The sequence below is a fragment of the Saccostrea cucullata genome, unplaced genomic scaffold (assembly GCF_032062105.1).
Source record: "Saccostrea cucullata isolate Sc308-1 unplaced genomic scaffold, CSIRO_AGI_Scuc_v1 ctg879, whole genome shotgun sequence".
Lineage (NCBI taxonomy): Eukaryota > Metazoa > Mollusca > Bivalvia > Ostreida > Ostreidae > Saccostrea > Saccostrea cuccullata.
The window spans coordinates 73,511-100,151 of record NW_026924910.1 but is presented as its reverse complement, the minus strand read 5'-3'; the positions used below and the strand labels follow the sequence as shown (position 1 = coordinate 100,151).

The 26,641-nt window shown below is 32.8% G+C and overlaps 2 protein-coding genes and 1 long non-coding RNA gene across 4 annotated transcripts in view; 2 read left to right on the top strand and 1 right to left on the bottom strand.

Annotated features, from left to right (window-relative positions):
- Positions 1–26,641, top strand: part of LOC134267582 (fibropellin-1-like) — a 58,369-nt gene that overhangs the window by 29,339 nt on the left and 2,389 nt on the right. The window contains exons 9-23 of one of the 2 annotated variants that reach the window (XM_062749788.1): positions 3,404–3,517; positions 3,711–3,824; positions 3,911–4,024; positions 6,244–6,357; positions 6,551–6,664; positions 8,893–9,006; positions 9,200–9,313; positions 16,955–17,068; positions 17,262–17,375; positions 17,462–17,575; positions 18,582–18,695; positions 19,492–19,605; positions 19,928–20,041; positions 20,263–20,372; positions 21,267–21,325. In XM_062749788.1, the coding sequence (XP_062605772.1) occupies positions 3,404–3,517; positions 3,711–3,824; positions 3,911–4,024; positions 6,244–6,357; positions 6,551–6,664; positions 8,893–9,006; positions 9,200–9,313; positions 16,955–17,068; positions 17,262–17,375; positions 17,462–17,575; positions 18,582–18,695; positions 19,492–19,605; positions 19,928–20,041; positions 20,263–20,372; positions 21,267–21,325 (1,651 nt within the window). The remainder of the gene's footprint in view (positions 1–3,403; positions 3,518–3,710; positions 3,825–3,910; positions 4,025–6,243; positions 6,358–6,550; positions 6,665–8,892; positions 9,007–9,199; positions 9,314–16,954; positions 17,069–17,261; positions 17,376–17,461; positions 17,576–18,581; positions 18,696–19,491; positions 19,606–19,927; positions 20,042–20,262; positions 20,373–21,266; positions 21,326–26,641) is intronic. The other variant, XM_062749789.1, reaches the window with a different exon arrangement.
- Positions 11,236–16,471, bottom strand: LOC134267583 (uncharacterized). The gene is made up of 2 exons (XM_062749790.1): positions 16,240–16,471; positions 11,236–14,391 (listed from the first exon to the last, which is right to left on the bottom strand). Exon 2 carries the CDS (start codon positions 14,387–14,389, stop codon positions 13,325–13,327), a length of 1,065 nt encoding a protein of 354 aa, XP_062605774.1. The 5' UTR covers positions 14,390–14,391; positions 16,240–16,471; the 3' UTR covers positions 11,236–13,324.
- Positions 22,576–26,383, top strand: LOC134267585 (uncharacterized). The gene is made up of 3 exons (XR_009992181.1): positions 22,576–22,832; positions 24,745–24,906; positions 25,828–26,383. It is a non-coding gene; the product is annotated as an uncharacterized LOC134267585 (long non-coding RNA).

Genomic DNA, 26,641 nt, shown 5'->3' with positions numbered 1-26,641 from the left:
TAAGAAACAAAGTCAGCAGGGGGTATTGGTGCATTTTGGAATGTTTTAGTGTTTAAAACCAAATCAATAATTGATTTTAAATAGTTAGTAAATAAAAAAAAAATAAACTTATTAACTGCATGTATTTAATCCTTATAAAAACAATGTTTTTATTTTAAAAATTGACGATACAAGCAAACTAAATAATCAAAAACCCGTAAATGGGATTTGTTTCGCATATTCTATGTAAACTGATTTACGATAAATATGTATCAAAGTATTTTTGAAGCATATTAAAACGGCTTTTAATTATTTTACTTCCATGATGGACATCAAAATAATCGTCTCATTATGCACAATCTTTACCCGTCAATAGCTTCTTTGATAATTTTATTTTGTTTTTATTGAAAAAAAATTAAGTTCTCATACTAAGAGAAAATGTTATTTTAAACAGTTGCAAACTGTAAACAGTCACTCTGAACACAACATAAACAAGGTATAGCGGTCAGTGAGGAAGACAATAGGTGTCATGACTGTGTACCCCGGGTTAATTACTGGTAAACATCAATGGCTTTGATGTTGTTTCAGAACCGTGTTAGGGTTTTGAAAACCGATTTTTTCAATCAAAACAAAGTATTCAAAATCTTATTGACGGATTAATATTGTGCATAATGAGACGATTATTTTGATATCCATCATGGACTTAAAGTAATAAAAAGTCGTTTAAATATGCTAATAAAATACTTTGTAGCACAACAAAGTATTCAACAGTTTATGTAAAATAAATCCCCCCCCCCCCCAAAAAAAAAAAACCTCTAAAAAAGCCACTATTTCTTGCGGATATAATTGATTGACTAATTTGTTGTATTTTCAGTTTCAAATATAAATAGGGAAATAAATAAAATAAAACTAATAAAACACATTTTGGGGATATAAATGAGTGATAAATTAAAAAATAAACAAAGAAATGAATAAATTTATATAATTCTCATTATTTATTTATTTATTTATTTATTGATTTATCTATTTATTCATTCATTCTTAACTCAGTTGATTTGTATATTCATTCACATAAGAAAATAAAAGAATAAAATAGTTTTATAGTTTGTTTAATAATTTTTATTTATTAATTAGGCATTTATTTTATTAAAGCATTTATATATCATTCCTTTCAATTAATTTTTTTATTCATTTCATTCCTTGGGAAAACCAAATATCCTATGCATGGATTTGATAATGTATTCCCAAATGTTTAAATCTAGTTTTTTTTTTTACAAAGACAGTTATTACGCTCAAAGATGTTTCAAAGTAGATCAAATAAAAAATGAAAAACTTTATAAATATATATATAAAAGGTTCATAAAGCACACTGTATATGCCGTCTAGCATCACAAGATGAAATAAATTGCTAATTTACTTCTTCTTTAGAATGATGCAATTCTCTGCCCTTCTCCCCCGAAATGCTACCAAACTAAAAAAAATCACATTGATACAAGTAATAGAAACTAAATTACAGGATATTTAGTTAAGGCATTTAAAAATGTGTTAACTTTTTACTGAATTTATATTTAAAAAAAAAACTTAAAGTTTTCAAGACTATAACTTTTTTTCACTCTTAAATGCAACAAAAATATTTTTTAAACTCCTTTTCTTGGCCAAAATAAATGTCAGGGGACGACAGGGAGTAGACAGGGAAGGCAGGGACAACGACAAAAGGGACTGGACAGGGAGATCAGAAAATCAGGGGACACAGGGAGTAGACAGGGAAGGCAGGGACAACGACAGGGGACGACAGGGACTGGACAGGGAGAGCAGGGACAACGACAATCATAGGAGAAAGTCAAGAGATGTTTGATACAATGGGGATTTTTTGGAATCTAAGGGGATATTTAATTCAGTAGTGGTTTTAAATGGAGAGGGCAATTGTTCAATTTTGTAGATTCAAACTATAAGTTCTGACGTGATACAAATCTTAAGAAAGAATATAAATGAACAGCTAATACAAAATTATAAATACATGTAAATTGGGGTCAGTTATGAGAGTATTGAACCGTGTTTTCTTTTTCTCATATTAATTTCATACAATCATTGATTGTTTTCACAAAATTTCATAATTAAAATTTATCCCAAGCTCTCTCTCTCTCTCTCTCTCTCTCTCGTGCAGCTAATATATTAATTTTGAAATTAAATACATTGGATACATATTGATGTTCAGTTTTTATTGTACTACGTACATGTTTACAATTCAAAAATTCGTTATATAATGGTGATAGCATAGATTATAAAATATTGTAAACTAGTCTGTAAAAGACTAACAGTGAAGATGATATTGAAAATGATTCAAATTAAACGAATATTCGACTATCGTTCGACTAAAGAATCCGACTATTCGACTAAGCTGTCCGAGTAAAATTGACATCCCTACTGTAAAGAGAATTAAGATTTTTCAAAGGAAACGTTGACTAAATTTTTCTGAGAAATGTCATTTTAAGTTTACTCGAAATCTATTTAAATCTTTTGGTTGCAAACTTTCATTTAATCTCACACTTATAAAAGCTGGGATGTTTTACAAATGTCTACCCAATGCGACACAGAAAATGGCATTTTTGTAAATTTGTCAAAAAGTGAGAGAAAATATAGCACAGAAAAAATAGTATTCACAAGAAGTTTAGTGTATCATTTTTCAACATGAAATTTATTTCAATCGTAGGACATGATCTTCTTATTTATTCACTACAATTGGTTATTAAAAGAGGGAGCCGAGAGAGAAACTAAAATGAATATTCCACGAAAACAAATGCTTTTCACAAAAGTTTAATCTGTCATTGTTGCTCATTGAATTCATAAAACTCGTGGGACAGGCTACTTTAGTTTTGTACTAAGTGCTGTGCTTTACACTCATGAAATTAAAACAGATAATCTACTGTAACTACTGAAATATCTTTTTCGTGGGTTAATATACATTTTTCATTCCACTGTCATTCCGGGACATTTTCCTTTGTCTTCCTGATTCTATCGTAGGATCTTCTGTCTTTGGTTCTGACAACCCTTCCCCTTAGCCTTGACGTCTCCTGACATCATCCCTGTAAACACTGTTCACTCCCTTAATTAGGTCTCCTGAATGTCTCTGTCTATCCCCAATATCCTCTGACTAAGTCTCCTACTTCCCCCACCTCAGTAAGTCATCATTTGGGATTTTTGTCTTTCCAAGTCATCAGATTTGTACACGTATAATTTCAAAGAAGCCTTTTTCAGTCGTGCAATAAATTTCTTCTCGAAAGACACAGTTTTAAACATCCTCTATTTCAAATTCTCGTGAGTGTTCATAAGCCGTTCCCATTAGTGAAATAAATTATCGACCCATTGAAACGCACTGGCTATTCTCTATTTCAAATTTATATCTTATGCATTATTTTTGTCATAGATATTGATGAATGTGCTGAAAATCCGTGTCAAAACAATGGAACGTGTGTGGACCTCATCAATGATTACAATTGCAGTTGTGAGGCAGGATTTAATGGAACAAACTGCGAGGAGAGTAAGTAAATTGATACCATTACGACAAAAGAAATTATTTATTACATTTAAGATCTTACAATGATGTAGATGGTTCTTTCAATAAGAAGTGTTTATAAAGTGGTACATTTAGCTTGAAAGAAAATCTATGCTTCAGAACCTTTTATATCCGATGGAGCAAAAATAAATTGGCATGAATACAAAAATTATTACAGATATTGATGAATGTTCTGATAGTCCTTGTCAGAACAATGGAACGTGTGTGGACCTCATCAATGGTTATGAGTGTAACTGTGTTCCTGGATTTAATGGAACCAATTGCGAAGAGGGTAGGTAAATCGAAATGATATGAAATGACGATAAATAAATCTATTTTTCCAAATTAGTCCTCCTTAACCTAGAGCATTTGTTACAGATATTGATGAATGTGCTGAAAATCCATGTCAGAACAATGGAACATGCCTTGATCTGATCAATGATTACCAGTGTAACTGTGTTGCAGGATTCAATGACACTAATTGTACAAACAGTAAGTTATGACTGTAAAGTAGGGATGTCGACGAATATTCGAGTACTCGACTATCGTTTGATCATACCGACTATCGACTAAAATTTCTTTAGTCGGTTATTCGTTAAAATGTGTTTTATCCAAGTGATTTTGAATTCAAGGCAATAAATTTATATTTGCTTATTTCATTTATTTATAGATCAATATTTTCATATGTAAAATTAAGGGTATGGTATAACTGTTTAAAGGAAATTATTTGTGCTTCGATGTATGTTCGACAAGCATGTCTTCAAAATATACAGTTTTGGTATAGTTTTAAAAAAAGAAACAGTGTTATCAAGGTTATGTTAAACAAAACTGGTATTCTGCAGTGTAACATCAAACATGATGTATCATATGCCGAATCAATCAAACATATACACAGTCTTCAAGTGAAATTTTCCTAAAGTAAGTTCTCCGCAAAAATGCCAAAAAAATCAGATTGGGAAAGAAAATCAAAGATGTTTATAAATGATTGTCTACCTCTTACTGTTTTAAATGGAGAGGGCAATTGTTCAATTTTGTAGATTCAAACTATAAGTTCTGACGTGATACAAATCTTAAGAAAGAATATAAATGAACAGCTAATACAAAATTATAAATACATGTAAATTGGGGTCAGTTATGAGAGTATTGAACCGTGTTTTCTTTTTCTCATATTAATTTCATACAATCATTGATTGTTTTCACAAAATTTCATAATTAAAATTTATCCCAAGCTCTCTCTCTCTCTCTCTCTCTCTCTCTCTCTCTCTCTCTCTCTCTCTCTCTCTCTCTCTCTCTCTCTCTGTTTTTATAAGCGACACCCTTTAATTGTTAACCTGTCAAAGATCATTGACGGACAAGTAGAATTGGCTTCAGTTATGGGGTACAAGTACTACCGTTATGTAAAGAAAGGACAAATACGAGCGTTCAATAACCTGCGTTTAGATAAAATGTGCAGCTAATATATTAATTTTGAAATTAAATACATTGGATACATATTGATGTTCAGTTTTTATTGTACTACGTACATGTTTACAATTCAAAAATTCGTTATATAATGGTGATAGCATAGATTATAAAATATTGTAAACTAGTCTGTAAAAGACTAACAGTGAAGATGATATTGAAAATGATTCAAATTAAACGAATATTCGACTATCGTTGGACTAAAGAATCCGACTATTCGACTAAGCTGTCCGAGTAAAATTGACATCCCTACTGTAAAGAGAATTAAGATTTTTCAAAGGAAACGTTGACTAAATTTTTCTGAAAAATGTCATTTTAAGTTTACTCGAAATCTATTTAAAACTTTTGGTTGCAAACTTTCATTTAATCTCACACTTATAAAAGCTGGGATGTTTTACAAATGTCTACCCAATGCGACACAGAAAATGGCATTTTTGTAAATTTGTCATAAAGTGAGAGAAAAATATAGCACAGAAAAAATAGTATTCACAAGAAGTTTAGTGTATCATTTTTCAACATGAAATTTATTTCAATCGTAGGACATGATCTTCTTATTTATTCACTACAATTGGTTATTAAAAGAGGGAGCCGAGAGAGAAACTAAAATGAATATTACACGAAAACAAATGCTTTTCACAAAAGTTTAATCTGTCATTGTTGCTCATTGAATTCATAAAACTCGTGGGACAGGCTACTTTAGTTTTGTACTAAGTGCTGTGCTTTACACTCATGAAATTAAAACAGATAATCTACTGTAACTACTGAAATATCTTTTTCGTGGGTTAATATGCATTTTTCATTCCACTGTCATTCCGGGACATTTTCCTTTGTCTTCCTGATTCTATCGTAGGATCTTCTGTCTTTGGTTCTGACAACCCTTCCCCTTAGCCTTGACGTCTCCTGACATCATCCCTGTAAACCCTGTCCACTCCCTTAGGTCTCCTGAATGTCTCTGTCTATCCCCAATATCCTCTGACTAAGTGTCTTACGTCCCTGACCTCATTAAGTCATCACTTGGGATTTTTTCTTCAAAGCCATCCGATTTGTACACGTAAAATTTCAAAGAAGCCTTTTCCAATCGTACAATAAATTTCTTTTCGAAAGACACAGTTTTAAATATCCTGTATTTCAAATTCTCGTGAGAGTTTTTAAAAGCTGTTCCTAGTAGTGAAATAAATTATCGATCCCATTGAAACGCACTGACTCTTCTCTATTTCAAATTTATATTTTATGCATTATTTTTGTCATAGATATTGATGAATGTGCTGAAAATCCGTGTCAAAACAATGGAACGTGTGTGGACCTCATCAATGATTACAATTGCAGTTGTGAGGCAGGATTTAATGGAACAAACTGCGAGGAGAGTAAGTAAATTGATACCATTACGACAAAAGAAATTATTTATTACATTTAAGATCTTACAATGATGTAGATGGTTCTTTCAATAAGAAGTGTTTATAAAGTTGTACATTTAACTTGAAAGAAAATCTATGCTTCAGAACATTTTATATCCGTTGCAGCAAAAATAAATTGGCATGAATACAAAAATTATTACAGATATTGATGAATGTTCTGATAGTCCTTGTCAGAACAATGGAACGTGTGTGGACCTCATCAATGGTTATGAGTGTAACTGTGTTCCTGGATTTAATGGAACCAATTGCGAAGAGGGTAGGTAAATCGAAATGATATGAAATGACGATAAATAAAACTATTTTTCCAAATTAGTCCTCCTTAACCTATAGCATTTGTTACAGATATTGACGAATGTGCTGAAAATCCATGTCAGAACAATGGAACATGCCTTGATCTGATCAATGATTACCAATGTAACTGTGTTGCAGGATTCAATGACACTAATTGTACAAACAGTAAGTTATGACTGTAAAGTAGGGATGTCGACGAATATTCGAATACTCGACTATCGTTTGATCATACCGACTATCGACTAAAATTTCTTTAGTCGGTTATTCGTTAAAATGTGTTTTATCCAAGTGATTTTGAATTCAAGGCAATAAATTTATATTTGCTTATTTCATTTATTTATAGATCAATATTTTCATATGTAAAATTAAGGGTATGGTATAACTGTTTAAAGGAAATTATTTGTGCTTCGATGTATGTTCGACAAGCATGTCTTCAAAATATACAGTTTTGGTATAGTTTTAAAAAAAGAAACAGTGTTATCAAGGTTATGTTAAACAAAACTGGTATTCTGCAGTGTAACATCAAACATGATGTATCATATGCCGAATCAATCAAACATATACACAGTCTTCAAGTGAAATTTTCCTAAAGTAAGTTCTCCGCAAAAATGCCAAAAAAATCAGATTGGGAAAGAAAATCAAAGATGTTTATAAATGATTGTCTACCTCTTACTGTTTTAAATGGAGAGGGCAATTGTTCAATTTTGTAGATTCAAACTATAAGTTCTGACGTGATACAAATCTTAAGAAAGAATATAAATGAACAGCTAATACAAAATTATAAATACATGTAAATTGGGGTCAGTTATGAGAGTATTGAACCGTGTTTTCTTTTTCTCATATTAATTTCATACAATCATTGATTGTTTTCACAAAATTTCATAATTAAAATTTATCCCAAGCTCTCTCTCTCTCTCTCTCTCTCTCTCGTGCAGCTAATATATTAATTTTGAAATTAAATACATTGGATACATATTGATGTTCAGTTTTTATTGTACTACGTACATGTTTACAATTCAAAAATTCGTTATATAATGGTGATAGCATAGATTATAAAATATTGTAAACTAGTCTGTAAAAGACTAACAGTGAAGATGATATTGAAAATGATTCAAATTAAACGAATATTCGACTATCGTTGGACTAAAGAATCCGACTATTCGACTAAGCTGTCCGAGTAAAATTGACATCCCTACTGTAAAGAGAATTAAGATTTTTCAAAGGAAACGTTGACTAAATTTTTCTGAAAAATGTCATTTTAAGTTTACTCGAAATCTATTTAAAACTTTTGGTTGCAAACTTTCATTTAATCTCACACTTATAAAAGCTGGGATGTTTTACAAATGTCTACCCAATGCGACACAGAAAATGGCATTTTTGTAAATTTGTCATAAAGTGAGAGAAAAATATAGCACAGAAAAAATAGTATTCACAAGAAGTTTAGTGTATCATTTTTCAACATGAAATTTATTTCAATCGTAGGACATGATCTTCTTATTTATTCACTACAATTGGTTATTAAAAGAGGGAGCCGAGAGAGAAACTAAAATGAATATTACACGAAAACAAATGCTTTTCACAAAAGTTTAATCTGTCATTGTTGCTCATTGAATTCATAAAACTCGTGGGACAGGCTACTTTAGTTTTGTACTAAGTGCTGTGCTTTACACTCATGAAATTAAAACAGATAATCTACTGTAACTACTGAAATATCTTTTTCGTGGGTTAATATGCATTTTTCATTCCACTGTCATTCCGGGACATTTTCCTTTGTCTTCCTGATTCTATCGTAGGATCTTCTGTCTTTGGTTCTGACAACCCTTCCCCTTAGCCTTGACGTCTCCTGACATCATCCCTGTAAACCCTGTCCACTCCCTTAGGTCTCCTGAATGTCTCTGTCTATCCCCAATATCCTCTGACTAAGTGTCTTACGTCCCTGACCTCATTAAGTCATCACTTGGGATTTTTTCTTCCAAGCCATCCGATTTGTACACGTAAAATTCCAAAGAAGCCTTTTCCAATCGTACAATAAATTTCTTTTCGAAAGACACAGTTTTAAATATCCTGTATTTCAAATTCTCGTGAGAGTTTTTAAAAGCTGTTCCTAGTAGTGAAATAAATTATCGATCCCATTGAAACGCACTGACTCTTCTCTATTTCAAATTTATATTTTATGCATTATTTTTGTCATAGATATTGATGAATGTGCTGAAAATCCGTGTCAAAACAATGGAACGTGTGTGGACCTCATCAATGATTACAATTGCAGTTGTGAGGCAGGATTTAATGGAACAAACTGCGAGGAGAGTAAGTAAATTGATACCATTACGACAAAAGAAATTATTTATTACATTTAAGATCTTGCAATGATGTAGATGGTTCTTTCAATAAGAAGTGTTTATAAAGTTGTACATTTAACTTGAAAGAAAATCTATGCTTCAGAACATTTTATATCCGTTGCAGCAAAAATAAATTGGCATGAATACAAAAATTATTACAGATATTGATGAATGTTCTGATAGTCCTTGTCAGAACAATGGAACGTGTGTGGACCTCATCAATGGTTATGAGTGTAACTGTGTTCCTGGATTTAATGGAACCAATTGCGAAGAGGGTAGGTAAATCGAAATGATATGAAATGACGATAAATAAAACTATTTTTCCAAATTAGTCCTCCTTAACCTAGAGCATTTGTTACAGATATTGACGAATGTGCTGAAAATCCATGTCAGAACAATGGAACATGCCTTGATCTGATCAATGATTACCAATGTAACTGTGTTGCAGGATTCAATGACACTAATTGTACAAACAGTAAGTTATGACTGTAAAGTAGGGATGTCGACGAATATTCGAATACTCGACTATTGTTTGATCATACCGACTATCGACTAAAATTTCTTTAGTCGGTTATTCGTTAAAATGTGTTTCATCCAAGTGATTTTGAATTCAAGGCAATAAATTTATATTTGCTTATTTCATTTATTTATAGATCAATATTTTCATATGTAAAATTAAGGGTATGGTATAACTGTTTAAAGGAAATTATTTGTGCTTCGATGTATGTTCGACAAGCATGTCTTCAAAATATACAGTTTTGGTATAGTTTTAAAAAAAGAAACAGTGTTATCAAGGTTATGTTAAACAAAACTGGTATTCTGCAGTGTAACATCAAACATGATGTATCATATGCCGAATCAATCAAACATATACACAGTCTTCAAGTGAAATTTTCCTAAAGTAAGTTCTCCGCAAAAATGCCAAAAAAATCAGATTGGGAAAGAAAATCAAAGATGTTTATAAATGATTGTCTACCTCTTACTGTTTTAAATGGAGAGGGCAATTGTTTAATTTTGTAGATTCAAACTATAAGTTCTGACGTGATACAAATCTTAAGAAAGAATATAAATGAACAGCTAATACAAAATTATAAATACATGTAAATTGGGGTCAGTTATGAGAGTATTGAACCGTGTTTTCTTTTTCTCATATTAATTTCATACAATCATTGATTGTTTTCACAAAATTTCATAATTAAAATTTATCCCAAGCTCTCTCTCTCTCTCTCTCTCTCTCTCTCTCTCTCTCTCTCTCTCTCTCTCTCTCTTATAAGCGACACCCTTTAATTGTTAACCTGTCAAAGATCATTGACGGACAAGTAGAATTGGCTTCAGTTATGGGGTACAAGTACTACCGTTATGTAAAGAAAGGACAAATACGAGCGTTCAATAACCTGCGTTTAGATAAAATGTGCAGCTAATATATTAATTTTGAAATTAAATACATTGGATACATATTGATGTTCAGTTTTTATTGTACTACGTACATGTTTACAATTCAAAAATTCGTTATATAATGGTGATAGCATAGATTATAAAATATTGTAAACTAGTCTGTAAAAGACTAACAGTGAAGATGATATTGAAAATGATTCAAATTACACGAATATTCGACTATCGTTGGACTAAAGAATCCGACTATTCTACTAAGCTGTCCGAGTAAAATTGACATCCCTACTGTAAAGAGAATTAAGATTTTTCAAAGAAAACGTTGACTAAATTTTTCTGAAAAATGTCATTTTAAGTTTACTCGAAATCTATTTAAAACTTTTGGTTGCAAACTTTCATTTAATCTCACACTTATAAAAGCTGGGATGTTTTACAAATGTCTACCCAATGCGACACAGAAAATGGCATTTTTGTAAATTTGTCATAAAGTGAGAGAAAAATATAGCACAGAAAAAATAGTATTCACAAGAAGTTTAGTGTATCATTTTTCAACATGAAATTTATTTCAATCGTAGGACATGATCTTCTTATTTATTCACTACAATTGGTTATTAAAAGAGGGAGCCGAGAGAGAAACTAAAATGAATATTACACGAAAACAAATGCTTTTCACAAAAGTTTAATCTGTCATTGTTGCTCATTGAATTCATAAAACTCGTGGGACAGGCTACTTTAGTTTTGTACTAAGTGCTGTGCTTTACACTCATGAAATTAAAACAGATAATCTACTGTAACTACTGAATAGTTTTAAAATTTTTGAGCCTAAAGACAACTGATCGGGACTCATCGAAATGAACATCAGAACGCTGAACCACAGTATTGTAAGAAACCTTAGATTTCGCTATCAGCTCCCCTAAACGCAAGAAGGCATGGAAAGCCAGTAGGAATAATGCTTTCAATAGTTGTCTTAGATCATATTGTGGGACTGTCTTATCCAAAGCATTTATAATTTTGAATAGGATTGACTGGGTAATAGGCAGGCGTGAATCTACAGATGTACCAGATGCATGGACACCTTTGAGCAATTTTTTAATAAGGAATGACTGACAGGGGTCACTACTTCCAATGAGTTTGTGTACAAAACTAATAGCTGAGCAGTGAGATGCTATTGTTGATGGACTGTATTTTTGGTTGAATAAGTGACTTATGAAATTGGCAATAAGTACATGGGATACTGGAAAATGGAATTTGACCTGATTTTCTAAGCAGAACTTCATTAAGTACTCCCAACTTCTGCGGTAAGCTAATTTCGTAGGTGTTGATAGGGATGCTTGCAATAGGTGCATTGTATTACTCATTAAATGGTCATCAATTCTGGGGGCACTGGTGTTGGTGTTCTCTCTAACCAGGGGGCCCTTTGGAAGACTTTCTGAAATTGAAAGCGAGACAAACCATCAGCAATGATGTTTTGCTTCCCCGGAAGATGTTCTGATTCAAATCTTATATTGAACTGTAAACAAGTAAGAACTAAGCGTCGCACCAAGCGCATAATTGTTTGGTCTTTAGAGGACTGATGATTAATGATATAAGACACTGCCTCATTATCTGTTAGGAACAGCACATTTTTGTTTTTTAAAGTACTACCCCAAATTTCAAGAGCTAACACAATAGGGAACAGTTCCTTAACAGTAATGTGATAATCCATACAATCATCTGGCCATCTACCAGCAAACCAGTTTGCTCCAAACACCCCAGCAAAACCAATCACTCCTGATGCATCTGTATACATGCGCAAACTATCAGAGGAAATATGTTGGTTATTACTTATGATGCATTTCCCATTAAAATTGTTGATAAATATAGACCATGCATGCAAGTCTGCGCGGGCTTCCTTATTGAGTCTTATTTTGTAATAAGATGGCTTCTGAGGCCCACATAAGAGATCAAATAAACGGCGCAGGAAAGCTCGACCCGGGCATATGACAGAAGAAGCAAAACTCAAGGAGCCTAACAAGGACTGCAATTCCTTTACAGTCACCTTTTTCCTATGAGAGAAGTTTTCTAACATACTTCTTAACTTTTCGAGTTTCTCAGATGGTAATCTACATTCCATTGCTTCTGAATCTATTTCGAGGCCATAAATGGTGATGACTTTACAAGGTAAAACAGTTTTGTCCTTTTTGATGGGCACACCTAAAGTGGAACAGAGAGCTAGGAAATTCTCAAGATCATGTAGACACTTACTGGAATTATCAGGCCCAATAAAAAAGAAGTCATCTATCATGTGAGACATACCCTGTACATTAAATTTTGATATCATAATCCACTGAAGGGCAGTACTGAAAGATTCAAAAATTTTGCAAGAACTGCTTGCCCCCATGGGAAGACACTTATCGAAATAGTACTGACCAGCCCATGTTAACCCTAACGCGTGATAACTATCTGGGTGTAAAGGAATAATGCGAAAAGCATCTTCGATATCCGATTTTGCCATCAGTGACCCTTTTCCGAATTTCAACACAAGGGAAATGATTGTATCAATTGTATCGTATTTGATTTTTGAATGCTCTTCTGAGATGTAGGAATTTACTGAATCGGCTGATGGGAATGAGAGGTCATGTATAAGTCTGTATTTGCCAGGTGTACTCTTGGGTACTACACCCAAAGGGGAACAAACAAAGGTTTGAAAAGGTGGGGAAGGGTATGGACCAGCTATTCTTCCCAAATCTATTTCATTTTGAATTTTATCTAGGACGTAGTCAGCATGTTGGGTGGTGGATGAATGATTACGACAGAGACGCGGCTTCGGATATGCTGAGCAGCCTAAACTAAAACCAAACTTAAAACCTTGAACTAAGTAATGAGAAAGAAAGGGGTCATAACCTTGTAGGTAATACTCAAGATGATGTGTTTGTACTGGGGTTGGTAGTTTTTGATTTTCCTGATTGACGTTGGGATCGAAAGTTGGTTGCATTTTGAGTGTCTGATTTTTGCTTTGCACACTGAATTCGGGGATGTGTTTCTTTGCACAATGAACATATGTGTCTGTATGGGCAATTTGTCGATGTACATTGCTGTCCATTGTTGTAAGTGTAGCAAAACCTGATTGGTCCACGAAAGGGCTGATTGTTTGATGTTTTGTTGCGTGGAAATGTTTGATTCTGTGATTTTGACATTGTTGTTACTCTTATGATTAACTCATTAAGGGGTTGTTGCCAAGGCAGGTCTGATACCTCACGCAACTTCCTAAACTGCTCATCATATAACCTCCAGGCTGAATCACCATTGGAGGCATGGAGATGACGGACTGTTGACATGTACTTAAGCAAATTTGAGGCTGACTGTGAATTTGATTCAATATAAATTGACATGAAAGTTATAAAGGCATTTGTCCATTGATAAATGGACAATGGGGGTTTCCCTGACTGTTTTGAATTCAATTTAATTGATCCTTGATCAATTTGTACTGAAATGGTCTCCTGTTTGTGTTCAGGCAGTAAAACCCTTAGGTCAACATACTGATTAGCCCAATTTTTTTGTTTTACACGCATGGGAATAGTTGCCCCTAATGGAATACCCCCTGATAACTGCAGTGGTGTAACATTGTTATCATCCACTGCACCTACAAACGACTCACCCCCAAAAATTTTGTCCAAGGTTAGAAGAAAACTTGACTGTTGGGCTGCACCTAAACCCTTGTTATTCACTGTAGTGTTGGCTGTGTCAGGTGAAGATGCTGAAGCCGCTTGTTGTGGAGTGTCCGCATCCGTACTGGGCCCAGGGGATACCGGAAGTCCTCCATTGTCTGGTTCGGTCACTTGGCCCTGCTTCTTCAGAATAGCCTCCGCCAGTCTGTCATAATCGATTTGTGGCAGCGGTTCATCATTAGGGGACCTTTGTCTCCGCTGTCTTTTAGGGGTCTGCCCACTAGTCACAGTCTCTTGCCTTTTCTTGGGTGGCATTGCTGAAATTGAGGCATACCATAAAAAGTTTTTGTTCTAACTAAAAATTTACAATACCAATGTAGAGTTCTATTTGAACAAAATTGTATGTTAATTGCAGATGAAGACCAAATTATAGCCTTACATTTATATTGTCATAATGATTGAAAGTAGGTATCTCTAGCCGTGGATTTCAAACTAAAATACATGTTTTACAGAGATACCAAGCACAAGTGAGTGATGCCAATAGAAAACTGACACGTGGTCAGAGTTCAACACAAAAACATCCTGCTAGCAGAAAAGAGGGTGACAAATGGTCATCCCATCATGTACAAATGGCACACGATAACAAACAATGGTACAAATGGTACCAGAACATGTATAATGCACTTTGACAAATGGTCAAAATTATACAAGTTCAAACCTGCTAGCAGCAATGAATGACAAATGGCCATTCAAACCAAGTACAAATGGTACTAGGTACAAAATGAAATTGGGGCATCACTCAATGAATGACAAATGGCCATACAAACAAGTGCAAATGGTAACTGTTAAACATGATAAATATGAATAAAAGATAAATTGGATGGCAGCACTGTATGAATAACAAATGGTCATCCGAACAAAAACCAGTGCTATCAACATTTATATATAAAGTAAGATGCCCATTCTCGTACAAATAATTCCATGAGAACAGCATTGAAATGAACTATTAAGCTATGGACTATGACACCACAAATTCTAAAGAAACACAGCATAGTTTACCAATGAACTAATGCTATGACGAATGGTATTGTAACCAAGCAGACTGTACACTTTGTGCCTAGAAACAAATATCAATGCAGACTGCAGGTATAATTAATAAATGAATAAGAAATGGTAACATTCACCCAGATAAAATTGGCAGATGTATCCATTAAACTATAATTAAATGACAATTAGCCATTAAATACATATTGCTAGTCTCAACCCATGATAACTAAATTAAAATTCTAATATTGACTTTAATCTATGTAAGTAAACAAATGCTGAGTAATAGATTCATGGGTAAACCTATAAATTTGGTTAAGAGTTGTTGCACAAGAGTTTATATAGCATATTCGAGTAATATATTGTTGTGAATGTTATCATGGTTTCCAAGTTATCTACTGCTATATGATAAGGTTTTGCATGAAGCAATACACTAATTGCCACATGCGTATAAATAGAACATGATTACCAAAATCGCAAGACCGCCCTCTTGACGCTTTGAAGGTATTTCATCATCTGGCTGCTGTCGGTGCGGGAACACCTGATGTGAACACCATCTGTACTAAGGAAAGATAGGTCCTTCCAGAAACCATGGTGATGGTGAAAGGTGATATTGTCGAGGGAGGATGCCCAGTTCTGTAGACGGCAATTAGCCTCGACGACCCGGGAGTTGTAATCGCCCCTCCTGTTGCGCCGCAGAATTTGGCCGATAACGACATGCCGCACTCCGCATCCCAGAACCAAGAAATTTACATAACTCTGAATTTTCCTTATCAAGGTGTCTACAGCTAGATGGGTACTATCTAGGTCATTTCCTCCAATCTGTAGAAAAACTATCTGGGGAGGCGGATCAAATGTCGTAAATTTGGGTCCGTTAGCCATGCGATCGACAGTCAAACCTCCTTCACTGAGAAACTGTACATCAAATAAATGTCTATAAAGTCTCAAATTGTCATTTTCAGTGTTACGAGCAATAAAACTCTGCAACCGACGAATAAAGGAATGTCCTATAATCACTACGCGAATAGGAGCCATTAGAGTTTCTCTACTTTCGTTTTCACCACACCGACAACAACACAGGAAGATGTCCACAGAAAATTTAAATCGTCAATCAATATTACCTCTCGCAGGAACTTTAAATTCTCAAGTAATCCAAAAAATATTTCAGCAAATGTTTGGCCGTCTTGTCTTTACAATAGCAGTAGATATAATGATGCTACTTCTCTTATCTCAAAAGGATAAAATTACCGGGGGGGTCCCCACGGGTTAACAGATAATGAGGTACAAAGTGGGGAATTACAATTTAACATGAAATACATGAAACTTAACTTAAAACAATTTTACTAGCATAAAATATCATTTTCGTGGGTTAATATGCATTTTTCATTCCACTGTCATTCCGGGACATTTTCCTTTGTCTTCCTGATTCTATCGTAGGATCTTCTGTCTTTGGTTCTGACAACCCTTCCCCTTAGCCTTGACGTCTCCTGACATCATCCCTGTAAACCCTGTCCACTCCCGAGGTCTCCTGAATGTCTCTGTCTATCCCCAATATCCTCTGACTAAGTGTCTTACGTCCCTGACCTCATTAAGTCATCACTTGGGATTTTTTCTTCCAAGCCATCCGATTTGTACACGTAAAATTCCAAAGAAGCCTTTTCCAATCGTACAATAAATTTCTTTTCGAAAGACACAGTTTTAAATATCCTGTATTTCAAATTCTCGTGAGAGTTTTTAAAAGCTGTTCCTAGTAGTGAAATAAATTATCGATCCCATTGAAACGCACTGACTCTTCTCTATTTCAAATTTATATTTTATGCATTATTTTTGTCATAGATATTGATGAATGTGCTGAAAATCCGTGTCAAAACAATGGAACGTGTGTGGACCTCATCAATGATTACAATTGCAGTTGTGAGGCAGGATTTAATGGAACAAACTGCGAGGAGAGTAAGTAAATTGATACCATTACGACAAAAGAAATTATTTATTACATTTAAGATCTTGCAATGATGTAGATGGTTCTTTCAATAAGAAGTGTTTATAAAGTTGTACATTTAACTTGAAAGAAAATCTATGCTTCAGAACATTTAATATCCGTTGCAGCAAAAATAAATTGGCATGAATACAAAAATTATTACAGATATTGATGAATGTTCTGATAGTCCTTGTCAGAACAATGGAACGTGTGTGGACCTCATCAATGGTTATGAGTGTAACTGTGTTCCTGGATTTAATGGAACCAATTGCGAAGAGGGTAGGTAAATCGAAATGATATGAAATGACGATAAATAAAACTATTTTTCCAAATTAGTCCTCCTTAACCTAGAGCATTTGTTACAGATATTGATGAATGTGCTGAAAATCCATGTCAGAACAATGGAACATGCCTTGATCTGATCAATGATTACCAATGTAACTGTGTTGCAGGATTCAATGACACTAATTGTACAAACAGTAAGTTATGACTGTAAAGAGAATCAAGATTTTTCAAAGGAAACGTTGACTAAATGTTCTGAAAAATGTCATTTTAAATCTACTCAAAGTTTTTTAAAAACTTTTGGTTGCAAACTTTCATTTAGTCTCACACTTATTAAAGCTAGGATGCCTTACAAATGTCTACCCAATGCGACACAGAAAATGGCATTTTTGTAAATTTGTCATAAAGTGAGAGAAAAATATAGCACAGAAATATAATTTTCACAGGAAGTTTAGTGTCTCATTTTTCAACATGAAATTTGTTTCAATCGTGGGACATGATCTTATTTATTTACTACAATTTGTTATTAGAAGAGAGAGACGTGAGAGAAACTAAAAAGAATATTACACGAAAACAAATGCTTTTCACAAGAGTTTAATCTGTCATTGTTGCTCATTGAATTCATAAAACTCGTGGGACAGGCTACTTTAGTTTTGTACTAAGTGCTGTGCTTTACACTCATGAAATTAAAACAGATAATCTACTGTGAATACTGAAATATCTTTTTCGTAGGTTAATATACATTTTTCATTCCACTGTCATTTCGGGACATTTTCCTTTGTCTTCGTGATTCTCTTGTAGGATCTTCTGTCTTTTGTTTTGACAACCCATCCCCTTAACCTTGACGTCTCCTGACATCATCCCTGTAAACCCTGTCCACTCCCTTAGGTCTCCTGAATGTCTCTGTCTATCCCCAATATCCTCTGACTAAGTCTCCTACTTCCCCCACCTCAGTAAGTCATCATTTGGGATTTTTGTCTTTCCAAGTCATCTGATTTGTACATGTAAAATTTCAAAGAAGCCTTTTCCAATCGTACAATAAATTTCTTTTCGAAAGACACAGTTTTAGATATCCTCTATTTCAAATTCTCGTGAGAGTTTTTAAAAGCCGTTCCCAGTAGTGAAATGAACTGTTGATCCCATTGAAACGCACTGACTATTCTCTATTTCAAATTTATATCTTATGCATTATTTTTGTCATAGATATTGATGAATGTGCTGAAAATCCGTGTCAAAACAATGGAACGTGTGTGGACCTCATCAATGATTACAATTGCAGTTGTGAGGCAGGATTTAATGGAACAAACTGCGAGGAGAGTAAGTAAATTTATACCATTATGACCAAAAAAAACAAGAAAACCTTGATGGAACCTTCAATTGTCGCCCGGGAAATAAATAAAGTTAGCAATGGATATGAGTCGCTTCGATATGCGTTAAAAAGGTATGCGTCTAAATGATGGAGATGATAGTCGAGAATATTTTGAATACTTATAGTCGGATAAAGATCAAACAAAAACATTCATTTAAACTTTCTCAATCATCAAATAAATGTTGGTTGTATTAAATAAATAAATTGAAACCAGACACATGCATGAACTAAGTTTAAAAATGTATTTCACTTTAAGAATATAAAACACGAACTGTGTACAGTACGTTTTTATGCAATAAGTATAATTCGATTATCTAAAAAAAGGGACCTGTCTTTTTTCGATAGTAAAAGATAAGAAACTTGATATATTAAGTATGAAAAACATAAATATATTTTTACTGATTCACTTTATGGAAGTAAATATATTATGTATCTCGTAATTTATAAAGGGAAAGAAAATTCTGATTAACAATTTTTTTAATGTTTAGAAAGCCTTTAATTCTGAATAACTTCTCCCACCTCAATCCCCATACACCAACACTTAAACTTATATGTATAGAACAGCCCGGTCCTCCGGGCTGCAATTATTTATTACATTTAAGATCTTACAATGATGTAGGTGGTTTTTTGAATAAGAAGTTTTTATAAAGTTGTACATTTAACTTGACAGAAAATCTATGCTTCAGAACATTTTATATCCGTTATAGAAAAAATAAATTGGCATGAATACAAAAATTATTATAGATATTGATGAATGTTCTGATAGTCCTTGTCAGAACAATGGAACGTGTGTGGACCTCATCAATGGGTATGAGTGTAACTGTGTTCCTGGATTTAATGATACAAACTGTACAAACAGTAGGTATTTCTGAAGATACGCTCCTTATTGGTCTCCATTTTAGAAAAAAAAGTATTCTAATGTTGTAATTTCTGAGGATGTGAATATTTCAGAGGACCTTGTGACATGTTTCTATGTTATTAATGATGATGATTGTTTGAAATTATGTTCATTGATTTAATGAGACTAATTCTACAAACAAACTAAACGGTAGAATTTTACTGATCTGTGCAAATATTTTTTTTATTATTTCGTAATAATTTTAAGGACTGCGCAAAGAAAATTATCTTGCAGTACTTTGATTAAAAATATTATGAAAATTCTCAATATTTTATGAAATAGATGTGGATGAGTGCGCTTCATTGCCCTGTCAGAACAATGGAACCTGTGTTGATTTGGTCAATGAATACGAATGTCAGTGTGATGTTGAATTCAATGGTACAGATTGCTCTACAAGTAGGTGGAATTGCATGATTTTACTTTTAAAAATGTTAATAATTCAAGGCAACATTTATATATAAATTTATTCGTATCCGTCGTATGAAATGTATTTGAGTACCTACGATCATCATCATTTGCACCTCAAACATTTCAACTAATCTGTTCTTTAATGGCACTTTAAAAATATGTTTCTCTTTTGTGAATTTTTGTTGCAATTTTGCATATTTTCATTGAAGAATCAAATTTGATGAAATATAAGCTTGTATTGAATCTCGACGTAACAACAACAGAGAATCTGAGCATAGAAGAAGATTATATCAAAGTAAAGAATAAAGTTCAAGAAGCGGTAAGCATAAATATGACCCCACCTTTGCCAATTTTATAAGATTCAAACTATACATTGTATACTCTCTGTATTTACATGTTAAGGTCTGGATTTTGTTTTGTATGAAGAAAACTGTATATACATGTTTTACCATTGTTTTCGGCAAACTGTTATGGGTCAGAATAACCCTAAATGCCAGCAAAGATCAATAACACAATTTAAACTTAACAATAATTTATTTACAGTAATATATAATAAGTATATGAAACATAAAGTACAAACTTAGCAAGAATCTAAAAATACATACATCAGAGTGTCCGTTGCTGCACACAATGTCCCAGTGAAAATATATATCCCAGTTATATCTCAATATTGCTTATACGACAAAGTATAGTGTCTCTATGCATCGAATTGACAGGGTATTTATACAGTAATATAAATCTAGAATATTCTAGAAATTGTTAAAACATGATATTATTGGAACAATCTGGACATACACAAAATTTAAGAATGTTCTAGATAAAATGACCGAACATGTTGACCACTCTGGAATGTTCAAGAAACTTAATGTTACTAATTATATACATAATGAAACAATACACATCTCACAACAAAACAGTAGTTAATATAGAGTTTGTGTTCTGTTATTATTATACATGTATGTAAGAAATATTTTATAGGTGTAAAGAACAACTGTCCATTTTGTTGGTAACATTTGATGCTTATATTAACTACAATTTTGTTTATTGATCAAAACCTTTATTTTGATCAATAAAATTCAACTTCAATATACATTTGTCTTTTGTCCTTTTTCATGGCATTTTGGGAAAAGAGGAGGCATAAATATACTTTTGAATTTAAAAGCAACTAAACATTATCATTTATAACAAACATTCATCTGATTATATTTTTTAGTTAACTGATGTTTACAGTAAAAGAATCGTTGGATCAAAAGTCATAATAAAAAGCTTGAGGTATGTTTTCAAAGCAGCATGTTATTATTTTTTTAATATAGATATATATATGAAAGGATGGGTAATATTTACCCCAATAGTATAATTATTTATAATTACTCTTAAGATCTGCAGCAGTTTCCTCGAATATTAGTTTCTCCACCCCTCCATTATACATGTATATCAAAAATATATATTTGTTGCCTTGTGGATTTTTAATGATTTCAAAATGTATATTAAAAAAAAAATAATCACTCAAATTTGTGATTGATGTTATACATTTCAATATTCAAACTTGTTAATGTACAGTACGTCAAGAACAAATTTATTGAAGGATGTGTCGAAAAATCTAAAGAATAGGGGTGATTTTTTATAAATGAATTAAAATAATTTTTACCTCCTCTTCGAGGTCAAGTATCCAAGTGGGTCACTTTGAATAATAGTTTTGTTAAGTTATAAGGCCCTTATTTAATGTTATTGGGTCGCCTTGGCTGTAAATAAATTGCTTATTTCATCAAAGATTACTTATATACATGTGAAGTAAATGAAACAATAAATGTTATAAGTAAAATGACATCGGAAAAAATTATCAAATAATAATATTATGTTTACCAATACGAGATCTTTAAAATATCGGTAACATTTTTGTGCATAAGAATAAAAAAGACTGAGGATGTGTAAACTGATATAAATTGTTATCAAATATGTCGTTCACTTGCAAATTTCTAAATTAACACAATTCGAATAAGAGGGATTATTTCATCACTAAGATTTATATCGTGAACTATGTTAAAATTGAGTAGCTTAATCATTGTATTGACATTTAAGAGAGAATGTCACGAACCATCAAGCTTCTTCTATATATATCATGGAAACTTGAAAAATTTGCTTTTTTAAATGGCATTGATAGTGAAACATTTGGGATGCGCTGATAACATTTTGGTATAAAACATGTGGCCTTTGTGAACCGTTACCATGGAAACCAAGACCAAACATACCCAAGTGTGCAACCATATCGGTGAAAGTATATTTACTACATTTTTAATTTGTAGATACATAGGTGTCACATCTTATTAAATAAAAGTTAAAACACATAAGCATAGAAACTTATTCTAATATTTTTACCATTAAACATCACTGGTTAGGAAGTTAAAAAAAAATATGTTTATGCTTCTATATTCTAGTTTTGTCTTAAATAATTAAGCCAAAATAAAAATTAAATTCTTTAATCTACAACAAGATTATCTCAATCTGGTATTGAAAATTAAACAAACACTTCCTTTTCTACAAAGATTCGGCAAAAAAATGAGAAGCATATGTTGCAGATAATTTTTATGAGCAATTTTCGGAACGTTTACCTCACTTAAAGCGCTTGAAAAATTCAAAGAGTTACTTCCCTTAGCTGAATCTTTTGTGTAAACAATATGCAATATGGCGGCAAACTTGGCTGATGAGCTCTGTGTTGAGTCTGTGACAACGGGGCTACAGTGGAACAGAGCTTGAGCTGACTGGGAAGCAGACTAGTCATGTAAGTAGAACTTAAGTATACAGATTTAAGATCTAAATTCATATCATAAAAAAACAGTAACTGAACATTTAGGGAACGTAATTTGTCTGCAGACTACCAAAAACTTGGTAAAGTCTAACGTTAATGCCATACTTAGGCTAATCATGGTAATGATAATATGATTTTTAAATAAAATACATGGACTCCTGTTAGATAAAAATGTATGGGATATGACACAACATAATATCCTGTGCATATCCATTCAGTGTAGCATATCAAGAAATGACCGAATTTCCTCAGAATTTTGTGTTATTAAGTTTGTCGCATATGGATTCTTTGATACTCCAAATACTCGTAGTTTCTCTTTGATATTTTTTAGGAAATCTCTTTTTAGTTGTTTTTTACATGCAGAAGTCCATTTCAATTTTTTCCCCAAAGTTACATGTATATATAATATCCTCCAGTGCCTGGTCCCCCAGTTCCTTGGATTTTGACACCCTATGCATGGTTTTAAGTAGTTTTGGATTTCTTGTTTGTATGCTAAAATTTTGTATTATTTTGGGTCTTTGTCTTATATAAAAACTTGATTTCAAGCAGAGCCGCTAATTTTTGTTTAAGGATGAAAATTAAACAAACAAAATGTTTCTGTTTGTTGTCAACTTTAACATTCGCCATAACTTTTTAACCATGATAGATAGAGACCTCATATTTGGTTTGCACACTCCACTAATTAAGTTCTTTCGAATGATTTCAAGGTCAATGACCTTGTAACCTTGATTGTGACCTATATGCTTAAAATAACTTTTTCGAACATTCGCAATTACTTTTGAACCATAGGAGATAGAGACTTCATATTTGGGAAGCATACTACACTAATCAAGTTCTTTCAAATGACACCAAGATCAATGACCTTATGACGTAAAATTTAACCAATATGCTAAAAATAGCTTTTTCGAATTTTCACCATAACTTTTGAACCACGAGTAAAAAGATCAGAAATCAAGGGTCATAAAACATGTACACTAGATATTGGAAGCCCTTGTTAGTTCATTATATCGAGAACAACTTTCAAATTTAGTATACTGGTACTGTCAAAGAAGTAAATTAAGCTCAATGATATTGAGGTCTGACATTGATCAATTTTAATAAATTGTTTACCCTAGAATTTTAAGTGACCTATTGCTTTACTTTGATACTTTATAATTTTAAATATTGAGGGGGGTTATATTTTTATGCCCCTTTATGGCCGGGCCATATAGTGTTTGTCATGTCCGTCTTCCATCCTTCCTCCCTTCCATCTTTCCGTCCTTCCATCTGTCCTTCTGTCACACTTTGCATTTACCTCAGTGCAAAGCTTAGTTTCAAAAAAACTATCCAAGATATTTTCATCAAACTTCATATGCTGATAGGTATTGATGAGAGCTTTGCAACTGCATCAACATTTTTTGACTTGGACGTTTCCTTTGACCTTGACCTTACCTTTCCTAAATTTGTGGTAAACTTCATATGCTAATACATATTGATGTAAGCAATTCAACTGCTTTAACTTTTTTGACCTTGACCTCACTTTTATCAAATGTGTTTAAGTCAGTTTTAAATAAACCATTCATAAAATTTTTTCAACTTAATATGCTGATACATAATGATGAGAGCTTTTCAACTGCATCAACATTTTTGACCTTGGCATATCCTTTGACCTTGACCTCACTTTAAAGAAATTAGTGTCAAACTTCATATGCTGATACATACTGATGTAAGCAATTCAACTGCATCACTATTCAAGATATTTTGATCAAATTTCATACACTAATACAAATTTTCATGTGCCATTACTAATATACCCTTGAAGGGGCATTCATGTCCTATGGACATATTTCTAGTTTCATAAATTTCTTACTTATTTAATTTTTTATTTTAACTATTTTTTTTCAAGACATCAGGAAAAGAAAACACTGTTGTACAAGACACAATTAAAGAAGATGGAGGCTCATCTGTAAATCAAGAACTCACAGTTCATAGGATACCTTCCAGCAGTTATTCACAATCATCTGATGGTGTAAATCCAAGCACAAATACAGATGATTTTGATCAGATTGTAAGAAGCAATTTAATTTTTTTTGTTACAAGTCTCTTAAAGGATATTTTTACTTATAAAATTATTAACTTAAATATCCTTTTTTTTAATGTTATATATACATACATGTATATTCAAATTTTTCACAACATTTACAATAAAATGAATTTTATAATCATTCAAGGTGAGATAACATAACATATCTGTCCAAGCTTATTACCAAAAGTACTGAAGTTATTCCACATTATTTTATCACTATACATAAATAATTTTGTAATAATTGTATTCTCGCCTCTTATTGGTTGATTTCCAAAAAGGAGCACAAATTATTCTGTATAATTTGGTTTAGTATGGGGACACACCCCCTTGACGACCAGCTGAATCATTCGCATCCATTCAATCCCCTCATTTTCAGTCCTCGGGATTCATGGAAAATTCCAGATTTAATAAATGTACCTTTATCGTCAAAAAGTAACTCGATCTTACCACATGTAAACAAACATCATTGCTGCTAGTTCTGTGTATCAGTTATTACCTCCCCTTGTTTCCCATCACTTCCGTTACTATGGTTGTATTATTGAGCGGCAAATTTGAACTCATAAAAAGCAGCACAATTTTACATCCACATTTGTTTATTCTAAAATAAAATTATAAGGAATGACTCTAATTCTTAGCCAAATTATTCGGGTATAACCTGGTTTAGCCAAATTATTCGGGTATAACCTGGTTTGGGTCAGTTTACAATTTTTTATAATCCCAAAGCGTAAACTGACCCAAACCAGGTTATATCGAATAATTTGGCCAAGAATTAGTCATTCCTTAAGGAGAGTATCAATCCAAGCAAACTTTGTGCCATTTTGAGGACCATGTCCTATTGATAAAAGGATATAAAATTTTCAATTTTGGTTAAGTTGGTGTCTTACAAAGAAATTTTCTTTGTAGACAAGTGCGCAATTGTCCATTAATTCACAAGGCAGCCTCTGGTTACCAAGCAGTCAAGATACATATGAAGAAGAGGAGGGAGGTGATCACCTAGAAAACATGAATAACAAGAGGAAAGCTCTAGACACTTTCCTGCAACGTTGTGGCCTAAGTCCAGTAAAGAAGCAACTCAGAACAGATTGGAATGAAGCATCTGACCGTACAAAAAGTGATTATATATCATCAGCTAAATCAATTTTTCAAGAGGTTGTGAATGTCCTTGCACCAGGTCAAGCCTCTCTTCTGCTGGATGCTTTATTGAAAACTGCTTCAGATTCTGCTGACACCAACATACTGTGATTTCTTTCAAAAGCCTATAACCTTTCTACTGACTGGGGAACACAAAGACAAATTTTGTCATTATTTGCTCATTCATACTCAGTGTTGCTATGGTCAGATATATATTGCTAAGGAAAAATATGATTTTTTTTTTTAAAATATTAAATTAGTGTAAAATGTAATCAACTTATCTATTAAAAATTTATATAAACAATTTTTAAATGAGTATGAAGTTTATTAAATGAAAAAAATAGATCAATTTCTGTCGTAACACTATACTGTTGCTATGATCTGATTATGGTTGCTAGACCATTTTCAATTTGTATATGCTGTATTGTTTTTGTTATCAAATTCTTTTTATTGGATACCTATCAATTTTAAAGATAACCACTCTCTTAATAATTAAATTTTAGCAAAATATTAGAGAGAGAGATTTCACTAATTTGTTACGACACCTTTCACCATCCATACTCCTTTCCATAAAGTTAGTGGAACA

What these genes read in the sequence shown, in the direction of transcription:
- LOC134267583 (XM_062749790.1), bottom strand. Translation starts at nt 14,389, where the DNA reads ATGCCACCCAAGAAAAGGCAAGAGACTGTGACTAGTGGGCAGACCCCT.